At 41.3% G+C, this 16074-nt stretch overlaps 1 protein-coding gene across 4 annotated transcripts; it reads right to left on the bottom strand.

Annotated features, from left to right (window-relative positions):
* Positions 1–6659: 6659 nt before the first annotated feature.
* On the bottom strand, positions 6660–15347 carry Snrpb (small nuclear ribonucleoprotein polypeptides B and B1). Of its 4 annotated transcripts, none has more exons than XM_021254973.2 (7): positions 15158–15347; positions 12218–12369; positions 10423–10534; positions 8925–9077; positions 8336–8474; positions 7899–8024; positions 6660–7185 (listed from the first exon to the last, which is right to left on the bottom strand). In XM_021254973.2, the coding sequence occupies exons 1-7, from the start codon at positions 15158–15160 to the stop codon at positions 7148–7150; spliced, it is 723 nt and encodes a 240-aa protein (XP_021110632.1). In that variant the 5' UTR covers positions 15161–15347; the 3' UTR covers positions 6660–7147. The 4 variants fall into 4 exon arrangements, with proteins under 4 accessions (XP_021110632.1, XP_012926141.1, XP_004840725.1 ...); XM_013070687.2 differs by having other exon boundaries at positions 6660–7336; positions 15158–15341; XM_004840668.3 differs by having other exon boundaries at positions 6660–7336; positions 7908–8024; positions 15158–15341.
* Positions 15348–16074: the final 727 nt, after the last annotated feature.

Below are 16074 nucleotides of genomic sequence, written 5' to 3'. Positions count from 1 at the left end.
CCACAACCACAAAGGAAGCCTTTTCCTGAGATGTCTCTCCTGCGCCCTCTACTGACAAACCTGAACATCGTGCCGGCTGACAAGAAATAGGAGTCTAACCGGGAGTAGGCTCTGAAAGGTGCTTTTGAAACTGAGATGCAGTAAATAGATAACTGGCACTGCAACCTTCTTGGTCTGAGAAACAAAATGCACCAAATTGCCTTTGCATGTGTTGTGTTCCCTACTTGGAAATTTTTTTTCAATTCCCAATCATTTCTGCTTGCCTTGTTTCCTTACTTCCAACAGGTTACTGCTCAACTTGCTCTTTATGACCTCTCTACTTACATAAACCCATTCTTCCAGTACATTCCATCTCCTCTCTGACTTGCTTTTCTCCATAGCAGTTATTCCCATTTGAATTCCTATTATTCATTTATGTGTTTATTAATTTATGTACCATCTTCCCATTCTGGATTGTAAACTCATTAACTACAAGGAATTTTTCTGTTTTGCTTACTCTTGTATGCCCAGCAAAGTTTAACAGAACAGTGTCTGGCACACAGTAGGTGTTCAGTAAATATTTTTGGATGAATAAATGAAGTGTACATTAGAAGGACATCAGAAGAGAACAGAAAACACCAGCTAGTGTCATCTCCTGGACTCTCCCACAGTGAAAACACGATAGTACATTTCTCCTTAGATTCTCCTCTGTGAGGTGTTTTGTTTTGTTAATTCTTATAGGACCTTAACATATACTGACAAATTTATTCATATCAAAAGTGTGGAACTCACTGAATTCTTTCACAAACCAAACCCACACTCCTAGATCAAAAATAAAACATCACCAGCACCCTAGGAGCCCCCACCCTTCTGTGGCCCCTTCAAGGATAACCACTACTCTACAGGAGCAAAGTTAGTTCTTGTATTTTATATGAGCGGAATTACATACTATGTATTTTTTTCATGTTTGATCTTTGGCTTCTGTCACTTGGCACTTCATCTGAAAGACTCATCCATATTTCTGTGTTACTACAGACCTGTTTTCATGTTTTGTTTTGTTTTGCCTTGCTTTGTTAAGAGAGGATCTCACTATATAGTCCAAACAATCTATAACTCATTATATAGCTTAGGCTGGCCTTGAACTCTCAAACCTCCTGCCTCAGCTTCCTGCCTCAGCCTTCTGAGTGGTAGGATTATCAGGGTATGCCACCATACCTGGAGACTGCAGACCTGTTGAACTACTCCTTGATGTGTAATTGCTTGGATAGGCTACAATTTGTCCATTTTACTATTGAAGTGTATTTGAGTAGTATCTAGTTTTAGGTTATTATGAGTGGAGTTGCTAATATATTTTCTCATACATGTCTTTTTGTAAACATACATCAGCATTTCAGTTGGATATATATTATATGTATATGGAGTTGCTTGATCATAGGATATGCATACATTCAGATTTGCCAACCAAACCCCTCCCCCAGGGGTAGACTCATTCACAGCAACTAGTGTCCGCTGACCTAACAGGTGAGGCACCCAGCACTGAGTGTGGCACTCAATACAAGGCACTCTGGAAATGGGAACAAGCTTTCTTTGACTTCCTGCTCAACACTGCCCGTGGTTCCATGGGGAGAAACAAAGACAAGGAAGATTAATCGTACAAGGGTAGCCAAAAGCTATAACTATAGATCTCACTCCCAGAAAAAATAAGACAAGATTCAAAAGAAAAAGCTCTTTAGAAAATCAGAATCGAGAGGCTCAAGAAAAAATAGTAATGGCAAATATCTACTCACCACATTCTCTGTGCTAGCCACATTACCTGGATTAGCTCATTCAATCTTCAGTAAGATGAGGGTTTTTTTCATTCTGCAATGAAAAGTCTGAGTTGTTTTTTTTTCTCTCTTTTTGATTTCTGACAGCTCTCAGGCACCACCCCTCTTTTTTCCCTCTAATCCCACATCTGGGCCAGCCCATGAAAAAGACTGTGAGCTGGACTAGAGGTGTAATTCAGAGGCAGACCGCTTGCCTAGCATGTGTGAGGTCCTGCGTTTGTCCCCTAGCACTCCAAAACTACATATATAAATAAAGACTTTTGGCACGAAGGTTACATATCAGGCCATTTAAGTCTGGGGGTGGTTTCTGGGCATCAGTTTTTCATCGACCACACATTTAGTGTCTGAGCACCTCAGGTGACACACAAGAGATGATACTTGATTCCTGTTCTCCAGACCAGTATCAAATGGGGGGGGGGGGGGAGGAGGAGGGGAAGGGAGGAAAGAGGAAGAAAGTGAGGGGGATAGGAAGGGGAAGGAGGACAAGGACAAGGAGAAGAAAAGAAAGCCAGCCTGTGGTCTCCCTCCCTTGAACTATGCAAGCCCAACCCTTTTCTGGGATCTCACCAGAGCCCTACCCACTGAACACAATAAAATGGCTTTTTTGCCACTCCTATCTCTCAAACCATTTTGCACATGTTTAAGAGGCTGCCCTCCTCTGCCCAGAAAGCCTCATTATGCTAGTAGTAAATCCGTTCAAATCCAATTAAGGCACGTGTAGAGTCAGCAGTTTCACATTCAGGAGATGGTCAACCCACACCTGCCCCTGAGGTGCCCACACCTGCCTCTGTGAGGCAACTACAAGACACACTCCCATTTTGCAGATGCGGAAACAAACAACACAGAAGTTTTTCTCCATTCATTCAACACAGAGTAGTGGGAATATACTGTCACAGTGGTATGAGATAACACAATTGGAGGGCTCTTTGGCATGCCTGGCAAGGTGTTTGTTGTTGTTGTTGTTGTTGTTGTTGTTGTTCTGAGGACTGAATGCAAGACCTGCTAGACAAACACTCTACAACTGAGCTACACCCCTAGCCTCATATCAACATATTAAATTCAATCTAATTCCCCTCTTCCTCACTAACTCTACTTTCAGAGATATAAACATAGAGAGGTATGGCCACATAGCTAAAGAGAGACAGCCGTTGCACTTTCTTCTTTAATTAAATAAAACATATTCTATTCCTATATAGATCTTTGTAGAAAATTTGGATAATATAGAAAGGGAGGAAGAAAAACATTGACTCCCATTCCCAGTGCCCATGCTTCAGACAACCTCATATTTGCCTCTCAACTTCCTCCTTACAGAGCAATGCTGCCTCCTGGTGGATGTGGGCCTTTTAAATTCAATCATTTTTCAGTTTTAATTTTTTTAAATGTATTTAATTTTTAAAACTAGGTAATGCACTCACGTTCAATATTTAAAAGGCTGTAAGTGGTATTCAGTGAAAACTCTTCTTTCCATTCCTGTTCCCCTCAAAGGCAACCAAATTGGTCAATTCTTTATACACAGCCTTCCAGGGATATTTGATGCAAGCACGTGGACTCAGTAAGAGATGGTTTCCTTTCTAGTTCCTGCCTCTAAATAATGAATATTGCTTCTAAGAAATTTGGAAAAGCAAAGAAAATATATTTCTGCAGAAACTAATTCATTTCTGTATAATTTGTAAAATCAGAGATAATATGAATTCCCAAAGTGGGAGAAATTAACAAGTTATATCCATTCATTAGACATCACTAAGACTTATGTAGCAACATAGACTATGTCTCTAAGCTCTGTTTTGAAAGACAATACTCAAAAAAAGACAGAGATGCCTAAAAATAAAAACAATTCAAAAACACAGATATAATGCAGTGATAAACTTCAAAATAAAAAAATACAATAAAACAATGATGTTCCATTTTTTCAGTTCAAATTAGAAAAGTGTATTTTTTCTAATAATCATCAATTCTGAGCATGTTGTGAAGCGTAAGTTGTGTCTGATTTGTAACACTGCAAATCAAGTCAAGCTTTTAAGTTAATTAACTTTCTTGTTAATTAAAATGTTTACCTCCTTTGACCCAGAAATTTCATTTTCATTATCTAAATACAGAATAATCTTTATGTAGAAAATATGGTCATCATATTATCTGCTAGTGAAAGAACTAAGCTAAATGTCCAACCTCAGAGATTTGGTGAAACAAATAGCAATATGTTCGCTTAATGAGATACAAGTCATTATGTTTGCAAAACTTGGGGGATGTTTTTAATATTTATATATATATATATATATATATATATATACACACACACATATACATATACATTTTAGGCAAAACAGCTCAGATAATCCAACTTAAAGGATACCTCAAGAACACATAAAGGGGTGATCAAAAATACAGCAAGTCTTTAAATTTAGAAATGTATCATAGTAAAAGACACATTGTCTTTAATCCCCCTCAGAATATTCCCCCTCACTTCAAACACACTTATCCCATCTTTTTGATGAAGTTCTGGAAATCTTCCTTCCTGTCTTTACGAGGTGTGATCAAAGCTAGTGAATGCTGCTGCAGAGTACCAGCCAGTGAAAAGACAGCCTCATAAAAACATTACAGGGTGTCCTCACTGAGCTTTTTCACTGAATCTAGCATCATGCAACTTCTGGCTCTTCCCCAAAATCAAAATGACCATGAAAGGTAAAAGTTTTGAATCAATTCAGGACATCAAGGGAGCCAAAACAGTGCAACTAAGACATGCACAATAGAAGACACTTCCAGAACTACTTCAGAAAGTGCCAAGGATGATGGGACAAATGTGTTCAAAGTAAGAATGTTTTGAGGTGAATTAATGGCAATGTCTTTTACTGTAATACTTTAAATTTTGATATTATTTTTCTAATATATATAAAATTCCCCAACCCCAGACCACAGTATGTCTTAAGAAGTGCCTGCTTTGTGTACTTCCTTAATGCTGCCTAATAAATCTGCCTATGCCTCTCACTGACATGTCCTAAAATTATTTTTCTGTGGCAAGCCAGTGAACTTACTCTGTGGGAGAATCAAGTGAAGGTCCCCATTTTCTCTTGGGGAGACTTCCTCAGACCCTATGTGGTGACACAATCATTAAGTAAACTTACTTTTCCCTGCCCCTATCCCTAGTAACCTCCATTCTGCGGTCTCTATGGACGCATCAGTGTCTCATTTATTCAAAGCCAGCCCTAAAGGCAGAGGGACTTCTGGGGCTTGTCTCATCAAATCTCAGATGCCAGCCTTAAATCCCACATTGGGATCTGTGCTTCTGACATACCAGCTATAAACTGAAGTCTCCAGACACCTCCACCTCCCACTTAGCACCTTGGGAATTTGCCAGGATGACTCACACAACTCAGAGGAACACTTAGGTTTGTAGTTTATTACAAAGGATATTTATTATAAAGGATACAGATGGGATGGGGGAAGGGACTCAGGCCTTTCCTGCCCTCTTCAGGCACAGGATCCTCCCAGTGTTCAACCTACCAAATCTCACTGTTCAAGTTTGGAGAGCCTGATCTCCAGCCACTCATCCCATCCCAGAGGCCAACACTCCAAAGGATGGAAGAATGGAAATGGCAACACTCCAAAACTGCTTGATAGTTCTAAAGAGGGCTGTTCCCATCCTAAGGCTCTCCAAGGGCCCCATCCTAAGTCACCTCAGTAGCTTCAACTCATGTTACAAAGGGGTCTACTATGAATAACAAGGCACTTCCAAGAAATTCCAAAGGTCTTAGGTGCTTTGTGACAGAAACCAGGGACAAAGACCAAATGTATATAATGCCACAAAAAAAATTTACTCAGGAGTGGAATTCTTGGACCATATAGTGATACTGTTCAGCTTTCAGAAGTGCCAAACTGTTCCATATCTGCAACACTATTTTATGTTCTCAGCAGCACTGCTTGAAGGTTCCTATTTCTCCATATTGCCACCAACAGTTATTTTTAGTGGTTTTTAGTTATCCTAGTAGTGATGCCAAACCTTTTACACATTTAGGTATTATGTGATTCCTAGAAATACCTAATATGTATTCTGGTTGCTCTAAGAATTTTTTTTTCAGATTGTTTCACACTGCCATATAATATTGATTTTTGTGTCATCTTTTACCCAACTTCGCTAAATTCAATAGCTCTAATAGCTTTCTTGTGGATTTTTTATGCATGATTCTATCATGTTCTACTTCTGCCTTTCATTTCTTGCCAAACTGCTGTAGCTAGAACTTCCTATACAATGTATAGTAATGAGAATCCTTGTTCTATCATAAAGGAAAAGCTTTCAGTCCTTCATTGTTTTTTTGGTGGTACTAAGGATTGAACCCAGGGCCTCTGCCCTTTTTGAACTACATCCCCAGCTCTTTTCGAGAAAGGGTCTAAGTCATTAAGTTGCCCAAGCTGAAGTCAAACTTACGGTCTTCTGGCCTCAGCCTCCCAGAGTGCTGGGATAGACAGGTGCCACCATGCCCAGCCAATCGTTCACTACTTTGGTGTTAGCTGTACGTTTTTTCATAAGTCCCTGTTGTGTTTACAACGTTCCCTAATTTCCTGTTTTTTAATAAAAAGGTGTTGAAATCTTGTAAAGGCTTTGTCTGCATTATTGAGATGATCTGTTAGTAGTGTGTTCAACTGACTGCATGTTGAACCACGTTATACTCCTGGAGAAACCCATGAACACGTTGGTGATATACCACTAGTTTTTTCCATTAACACCTCCTTTGCCAAAAGTTTAGAACTATCTTCCCCTCTACAGTAACTTAACAGTGTCCACCTTAGTTCTGTACCCGAGTACTGCTCAGTGACCACGTTTTCAATTAAACAGACTCTGGGAAGAAATCACAGACATCATACATTTCAAAAGTAGTATTTAATTATGTGTGTGACCCTGGGAGAAAGTGATACTGTAACTTTTCCTCTCTTCAGTTTTCATAAAGCACTGCCCAAGGAGCTATCTAAATGAGTGCCTTCCCAAGTGGATATACCAATTCACACCCCTGACCAAGAGCATATGAATGTTTATTTCAACAAACTGATTTTCAAAGTCTAATGAGGGAAATGTCTCATTAGTTTCATTTTGTAAATCTTAGTATATGAGAATAAATGTATTTTACAGGGAAGCAGCTAAAATTAGAGCTAGTTTTTAAATACAACCTTTCTTGACTCTACTAAGCACCAAATATATCAAAGTTTTTCTAAAATAAATGGATACATCAGGTGCATTTATACTATTCTCTTAAGAGTTTATTATAAATCAGTTTCATAGGCCACAAGAAATAAAAGGACTATATACAGCCTCACAGGAAACAGGCAAGGAGCAGAGGAGGGTCAAGATGAGTCTAGGGCCTTGGTGGGCGCATTCCCGGGGGAGGGGGCCCTGTAAGGGAAACCAGACAATCCGGTGAGACTCCAGGAACAACAGCATAACAAACAAACAGGTCTGTGGTAACGTGGCCCTGGGGAATCGGGCCCACACTTCTGTGGAGCTACTTGCTACTTCCGTAACTCTGGCCAAGGTCAAAGAAGGCCTGAAGTAAGAGTAAGAAGTTTAGTCAGTGCCTGATCTGCAATTTAAATCCCCATCCCCAACCACCCCCCCACACCACCACTTATCAAGCAATCAAGGGACTGCCCTAGGGCTGCTGGGTTCCTATACCTGGAAAACCCAACTAGAAAAACAAGGGTCACTAAATCTGGCTGTGGCTTGGTGGAAAAAACAAGGCTGACAGCCAGGACGGCAAGCTCTCTCTGGGCCTATTTTCTTATCCATATGGGTATCATCTCAACATTTCTCAAACTAGAGTTAAAAAGGCATACATAATAATAGTATTGCTAAGCCCAGAGTACCTCTTCGTTACTAGACAACATCAAACCCAGGACATAAGGCAATCTCATATCCTCTGTTGGGAATCCTTAGAATGCATTATTTCTCAGTGCCATTAGGCACTGAGAAGTACACTGGAGTTCATTTCCCTAAACATAAGGCCCAAAAGCCCAGAGGATGAGGACTAATAAATCCAATATTCCCTCTATTTCCTATCCCATTAAGCTCTAGGGAAGGAAGCCAAAGTCACTGCAGCAGAAACTTACCTCGCATACCTGGGGGAGGGGGCCGCATCCCTGGAGGGGGCATGCCCATAGGAGTCCCTCGTCCAGGAGGGATCCCCATTGGAGGACCCATGGGTGGCCGCATGCCAGGAGGAGGGCCCATCATGCCTGAAAGAGAAAAGCCCCAAGAATATAGCTCAATGGCTTGTTTGAAAAGGTAACAGAAAACATACAAAGCTCTCTACCAAGTCAAATAAACCATTCCAACCTCTAAACCTCTCCTAACAAACTGGCACTTGTGTCAAAGAGCCAGGCCTCTCAATGAATGGCTCTTGTTCAGTTAGTTCTAAGCCGGATCTCAGAGTAATCCTGCTTCATTATACAAATACATCATCAGTTTCAGTCAAGATGCTATCTCATCATGAATCCAGCTACTGCATCTCGTATCACTAGCACTGGTCTCTTCATGGGCTCCTCACCTGGAGGGGGGGCCCCTCGGCCCATAGGCGGGGGAGGACCCCCACGGCCGGGTGGATACTGGGTCGGGGCCCCTGCAATACTAGCTGTGGCAGCAGCTGCTGCAGCTGCAACAGTGCCTCTTCCTTGTGGGGTCATCACCTAAAAGGATACAGAAAGGAAGAAAGCGAGAACAGAACAGTGCAATGCAGCTTTCCACTCCCCTGCCTCCCCAACTTGGTAAAAGAATAGCAGACACCAAATTCCTTAAAGCTACAATTCATGGCATCAGAATTCCTATCCAAAACCAAGTGTCAGGAAAGGTCAAATGTGAATGTCCAATTCCCTCCCACCTTCTAGGCCTGAATTTAAAGATATCCGATTCAATTTAGGGAAGGCACCTACATTTTCAAGCAAAACTTGATGATAGATTATAAGAAAGTACATTTAATGTTGCCATAGAAAAACTGCTCAAATACAGTTGGCCAAAATCTCTTTTGTATATCTCTTCATTTTAATAGAAGTGAATGGTCTGATAATCATGGACTGGTCATTCTGGACTCCTCCCTAAACAGTGGACCAGAAGATGATCCCCTTCTACCAATTCCTCACCTGTTGAGATGGCCCACCAACCCCACGGACTGGCCCAGCAAGTCCTGCAGGAGCCTGCGGCATGGGAACACCAGCTGGGATTCCTCTACCAGCAGCCCTACCAATTCCTGGTCCCCCAGCAGCTCCAGCAAGTGGCACTCGGGCAATGCCAGTCTGAAAAATAAAGAAACAAGCTAAAATACTCAGTGGCCTAGAGAATCAGAAATATATTTTGGAATACCATTGCTAAGAGATCCCCTCAGACTTAAAAGGCATCAAAACAACTTGTAACACTACCTGCCACTATGTGCTAACACCATTCTTCCCCCAACCAAGAATATATGACCATAGGTCACCTCTGAAGCAAGCTAGAAATTAAGTCTAGAGAAATGTGTCACAACTCAACCACACATATGCAGTACTATGAAACTTAAACCAAGAGCAAAGACCTAGGTTCCACTCAGATGGGTTCACTAGACAAGAGAATTTGACGTGGCAACAAAGGGACATAGGATCCATTCCCAACTAACTCTCACTTCCTAGGTGACCTGGGCAAATAATGCCACAATGCTAGGGCTTAAGTCTTTTCATCTGTAAACAATGGGATCATAATAAAACAAATTCTACTGGAAGGATGTACTAAGCATTATGAATATGTACATATAATTCGAGCCAAAAAATATGGTAACATCTCTTATAGACATTTATAACTGAAAAAAGTTAAAATATAGAGCTAAAAAAAAAAGGAAATGACTGGGATAAACTACTTTGAACTTATTGGAGGGATAACTTTAGGTCATTAGCATGACTTACAATACTCATGAGAAAAAAATATGTTAAGTGAAAAAGCAGAGCAAAATATAACATGCATGTCATGTGTTAAGTACAAAAAAACAAATGTGGATAGAAGGGCAAAATTATTCCCTTAACAATATCTTAAAATGAAAAACGGGAAAACAAACTTGGTTAGACTCTCTCAAGCTTGCTCTATTTATAAACTTAGCTTGGTGTTTATAGAACCAAGATTATCTGGGATCAAATGTCAGTGTCATCACTTAGTTGTGACATGTTAGGCAGGTTATAAAACTCCAGTTTGTTTCACCTATAAAGTGAGGATAATTTATCTCAAAAGACTATTAAGACAGGGATTAATAAAATACTGACATGCTCGGTACACAGCAAATGCTCAATATTATAAATTGTTGTAACTACAACTGGTACAAAATAAAATGCACATGTATTCCATTGTTTGGAGTTAAAAAAATTTAAGTTCCACCTAGACTTTGCCATCACATAAAAAACTGACCCAGCCGCCCTTGGGTGCCTCTCCACTGACTACGTATATAAACTGAGGAAGAAGGGAGGTTTTAAATTCAGAAAACCCAAAACCTAGCTCCATTTCTTACTCTTTAAGTTTCCATTTGTTACCTGTAAAAGGAGGCAATGATATTCAGAGAACCTAACAAAGAGCCTGGCTCATGGGAGAGTCTCCCTTTCACAGCTTCCTGCTCAGACTCACATCTTTGGGAGGAGGTCCTTCTACTGTCATGGAGACCAGGTTCTCCCCTCGAAGCAGCACCAAACCGAGGACTCGTTTCTCTTCCCTTTCTGCTTGCTTAGAGTTCTTTGGCCTAAAGTAGGTTTAGAAGAAACAAAAAAGCAAGAATTAGAGAATGGGTAAAGTTCAGGTTCACCTGCCTAGGTATCTCCAAGATTCGCTTTATACTCTCTCCTGACAAATGGTACAGAAACTTTCCAGAGGCAGATCCTATGGATACTCTCCACAGGCTGAGTGTGTGACCCCTTAGGTGGTTATCTATCTGCTTCTGACACACAGACCAAAAGACAGGACAAAGGCAAAAAAGCCCAGCCCTGGCTCAGACACTCTCCTACAGCCAACTATGAAGATCTTTCCTTCAGCCAAGTCTCTGATATGTCAAGAGGCAGCCACAACTCCCCAAGTCAAATGAATCCCACCCACCCCACTTTCATTCAGTGTCCTTCCAAAGCCAATTCAACCTCACTGGCCTGTACTTTTGTTCCTCACCTCATTTCAGAAATAAAAGCGACAAAGGAAAAGGTAAGAGAAGTTTCACACAAAAGATGAAATGTTCACATTGGTTCCTCAAAAGCACAAAAACAAACCCCCAAACTGCAAAAAAGAGGAAAAATAACTGCAACAGGATAGGGGAAAAGGGCGGAAAGTAGGTAGCAAAGGCCAAGATCCTCAAAATAAAAGACAAAATATTCTGATTTTTTAATAAAAAACAAAAATTTTAGTTTAATGAAATTTTATATACTATTAGTTGGTTTTCTATGGATAGACCTTTTTTTCAGCTCAAATTCTCTTACTTTTAAATAATAGGCATGTTCATAGTAAGGGGAAAAAACCCTTATGGGCAGTTCAATTTTTTTCCCACTGCCTTTTACTTTTCAAAATTTTTCCAATAAATATTTTTTTATCAGAATAAAAATCAGTTTCATTTAAAAAACTGGAAGGATAAAAGAAAAAAAATAAAAAACAGAAGGGAACCATTAGGAAGTTTCACACTGATCTGCTGGTTCCTCTCTAATACATATTAGGCCCTCAGACAGCTCTACATTTTTTATCCTATACTTGCTTGCCAGAGACCACAAAAGAAAACAACAGGTCCCTTAAAAAAATCCAAGGAAATTCAGTCAGTGACAACAATATGGCAACTACCTAGGACAAAAAGTATACATATGACCACAAAGTCACATAACCTCTTTGGGCCTCAAGGTGTCTTAAATGTATTTAATTTTGTAGGCCAAAAGCTTATGATCAACGATACTTAAGGGAGTTAACCAATAACTTATGGAATTGTATCACAGAAGACATCTCCAATGTTTCTAAAATGCCAACAAAAATCACTGGCCCCAAATCAACATGGGGAGCAGAGCACTTACCCTGAAGAGGGTCAGAGGCTTCTTAAAGCAGTTTCAGACCAGGCTGCATTGGGAGAGCCCTTTAGGCTACAGCTTTACAAATAGGTAATGAAGCCAGAAAATCAAGCTCTCCCCCCTCACACCTGTGGGGAGAACATGAGAGCCCTTTACCCCAGTAGCCAGGGGCATGTAAAGTCAGAAACAAAAAGCCTAGCAGCCCTCCTCACAACTTGTACTTTGCTAGAATTAGAGAGGCTTGATGAACTAAGATTTCTTAGTGTTTAATGTCCCCACTTAAGTCTGCCCTCAAAAGCAGAACAGAGAAGAGCCAACTAGCTACATCACCTGCTGCTTGGCCCACCCACTCAGACAACTCCTCCAGACACCCCCAAAAACCCACTCCTCACTTGATCTTCCTGAATTCATCACAGTCACAGAGGATCAAATTCATATGCTTGTCGAAAGCCTTGAAGGTACCAATGAAGATCCGGCCATCTTGTAGGATGCACCTCATCCTGTAGTCAATGTGCTGCAGCATCTTGCTGCTCTTGCCCACCGTCTGTAAGAAGAAAGCAGCAAGGATGAGACTTAGTCCTTCTGGACCCACAAACCCTTGGGTCCTCCCTAAAATCTCCCACTATAGCCTTATTTTCCATGTGTCTTTCTGATAGAGCTGTCTTTTATCACAGCTCTTTTTGGAGAAGTCTCCCATGTCACCCTGTTTTCAGCCCAGTAATCTGCTATTCTCCCTTCCCTTAAAAGTCACTCTTTCTCAGTTAGGTGTGGTGGTGTACACCTATAATCCCAGCACTTTAAGGAGGCTGAAGCAGGAAGATCATAAATTCAACTCCTGCCTAGGCAACTTAGTAAGACCCTATCTCAAAATGAAAACCAGGGCCGGGGATTTAGCTCAGTGGTTCAGCCACCTGCCTCGCAAGTGCAAGGGCCAGAGTTTGATCCCTGGTACCAAAAAAAAAAAAAAAAAACCAAACAAAAACACAACATTTCAGGGAAAGGTCAACATTATGAGGAGAACAAGTGCTCTGAAAGAGTTGACTTTTAATGTTCAAAATAAAAAATAAAAAACCCATCAATGTAATCCCAGCACTTAGGAAGGCTGAGGCACAAGGTTCACAAGTTCAAGTACTACCTGGACAATTTAGCAAGATCCTGTCTCAAAAAATAAAAAGGGATGGGGATGTAGGTCCCAGGTAGAGCACCCCTGGGTTCAATCCTCAGTAACATCAAAAAAAATCTTTCTCATATTACAATTGCCTTTGTCTATGTTATATCCATTTCAAGGAGGAGTCATCAAATTAATTAAATCCACTTATACTAGAGATTAAATCATCTGCTGTTTTAAGGATTATAGATGTTTCATGTTCTATAGGATAATTTGGATATCCAAATTTAATTTAATAAATTTAGGTATCCAAATTTAATAAACAATAAAGGTCTGGAGTGGGACTGGCACTAAAATCCAATCAAGGAGAAGCTCATTATTTGAAAGGAGTTGGTCATCTTGGAAGTGAAGAGAATAGAATCTCCAAATCAAGAATTTATTAGTGTGCTTCCCAGACCCACTGTGGTAAACTTTCAGTGCTAATCTCTCTGGACAGATAATAGTATTCTTACTTATATAGTCTGGCTTCCAATGTGGCTTTGCCAAAATAGAGGGATCATACAGACATCACCATCAGGTGCCCTTGGCAAGTTTGATTCTTTTAGAAACACTACCTGATTATCAGCTTCCCATCAGTTTGACAGGTGTAGGCCAGTCCTAACTTATCCAAGTGCCCTCTCCATACCACCCAGTGTGCTTGCTGTTCATCTTCTTGAGCTTGAGTAAGTTCCTGAAACTATGAATGTGTGGATCTGAAATTTGACTCCCCCATGCTACTGCCTACTATGCTTAAGATCCACATTATGTGGTTGTGCTCTTTGTGATTTTTTTGAAGCCAAGGTCTCACTATTTAGTTCAGACTAGCCTTGAACTTAGTATGTAGCCCAGGCTGGCTTCCAACTCATAACAATCCTTCCTCAGCCCACTCCCCCACCCCCAAACCCCAGCCTCTGAGTGCTGGGATTACAGACCTGCACCACCACACCAGGGTTAGTGATCATTTTAAAGGACTTCTATACATATGATCTGAACCTTTTGGGCACCATTCATTTATTTCCCTTGTAATAGCTAAGACTTCTTGGGTCCTCACTGTATAGTCTGGCACTGTGATTAGAACTGTTCCTATCACTTAATCCTCAAAATTAGATCCATTATTATTCCTATTTTACAGATGAAGCCACTAAACCTGGAAGAGATTAAGGAATCTGACATGTCTCACCAGTGGGAAAGCTGTTCTGGAACCTAGTCAATTCTTCAGTATTGTATGAGGTTTCCCTGCTCCCAGTCTTATCCACTACCTAACAGCTAAAGAGCTTTCTAAACCCAACTGGGTTCAAATCCTTCTGCTAGTTAAAATCCTTCAATGGCAAGCTTCATCACCAATATGATAAAGATTCCTGCCAATTCCTCTCATCTCATCTTCTACCTCTTCCTTCCCATTGCAGCAACTTCGAATCATGCTACCCTTCACACTTGTTTGCCCTTGAGATTTTTAGTTCCTATTTTTGCTGGGAAAACTGACAATTTTTAGGAATCTCCCAGGAACCATCATCCCCCAAAAAACATTCTTACTTCGCCCTCCGCCGTTACTTTTGCCTAGTTCTTAATTTCCACACGAAATTATAGTATCCGTGTGCTCAACAAGAAAGCTAAAACTCGGTAAAAATAAATAAATAAATAAAACATTTCATGATGTAGCCCAAGCGCCTGAGAACTGTTACACACACAAACATTAAAAGTATGCTACACAAATGAGTGGAACTCCTGCAATCATCCTCCTGCTTCCTCTTCTCCATCCATTGACCCAACAAGGCAGTAGTTTCGGACCATAAACCTTTCCACAACTCCTTGGACTCTTAGCCCCTTTCACCAGTCTGAACCTTATACCAGGTCCTCCCTAGCCTTCTGAGGCTATCGTTCTGCTCCGAAATCTCAGACAACATTCACTCAGCATATTTACTTAATGCCTTCCGGGTCCCAGGCATTACAGCTACTGCGGTGTGGAGTACCACGGTCTACCTTCGCCACTACTGAGCGACCCGGCCCTCGCTTTCTCCCCCTACCCCGCCAAGGTCCTGGTATTCGGCGCCGGGAGCGAATACCCGCGGCTCGGGCCTTCACCGCTTTAATTGGCTCCAACCCACAGCTCCCTCTCCCATCCGCGACGGTCCCCAAAACACAGCAGATTCCGGAGCTCTAGTGCCGCTGGCCCGCGCGTTCTTACCATGTTGGCGGTTCTGATGGTTCGGATTCGCGCCGGATTCGCCCCCTCAGAGGCCTACACAGAGACCGCGGCCCGTTTCGCGCCGCCACTACCGGAAATTCAGCCGCCAGTAAAATAAGGTCGGGTAGAACGCTACTTCCGGTGTCAGCCGTGAGCCCTTGAGGTCCGGCCCCAGGGCGGAGTTCTGTGTTTTAGGGCAAGAGCAGAGGCGAGTTTGATGGGGCAATGTTAACATCAGCTTTGAAATTCTCAGTCTTAGCATTTTCTTTGGACACACACTTCATAGTTTGCGTCCTCGTTATAGCAGCTGGTGTCACCTCGTTCCTTTTCCCCCGGCATATTACTACTCCGTCTTCATTTCCTACCTTCATTTCAGGGCCTCTCTCTTCAACCACTCCTGCTTTTCTGTTAACTGGCTCTTTTCTCTGAATATTGATTGCTATCTAACATGATTCTGTAAGCAGTTTCTCCTTATCCCTGGGGATAAGGCAAAGATCCCCCACTGGATGCCTGAAACTGCATATGGTACCAAACATGTATGCTCACTTTAGGGCCACTGTTAAGTAAAATAAGGACTACTGAGAGACAAGGACTGCAATACCACAATCTGATCATCAATATGGCTACTAAGTGACTAATAGCAAGTGGATAGCATACATAGCATGTATAAACTGGCAAAGGGATGATTCACAGCCAGCAGGACGGGGGCAAGAGGGCATGGTATTTCATCATGCTACTCAGAGTAGCACACAATTCAAAACTTGAGAATTGATTATTTCTGAGATTTTCCATTTTAATATTTTTGTACCATGATTGGCTGCAGGTAACAAACCACAGTAAGCAAAACTTTGGATAAAAGAGGAAGGAAGTATGCTTTTATTCGTTCTTTTATTATCTATCCTCTTTCCTTTTAGAAT

Source organism: Heterocephalus glaber, unplaced genomic scaffold (assembly GCF_053883595.1).
Source record: "Heterocephalus glaber isolate CG9 unplaced genomic scaffold, H.glaber_assembly_v1.0 deba00001532, whole genome shotgun sequence".
Taxonomy (NCBI): Eukaryota; Metazoa; Chordata; class Mammalia; order Rodentia; family Bathyergidae; genus Heterocephalus; species Heterocephalus glaber.
The sequence above is the reverse complement of the archived record's forward strand: the minus strand, read 5'-3'. Positions and strand labels throughout refer to the sequence as shown.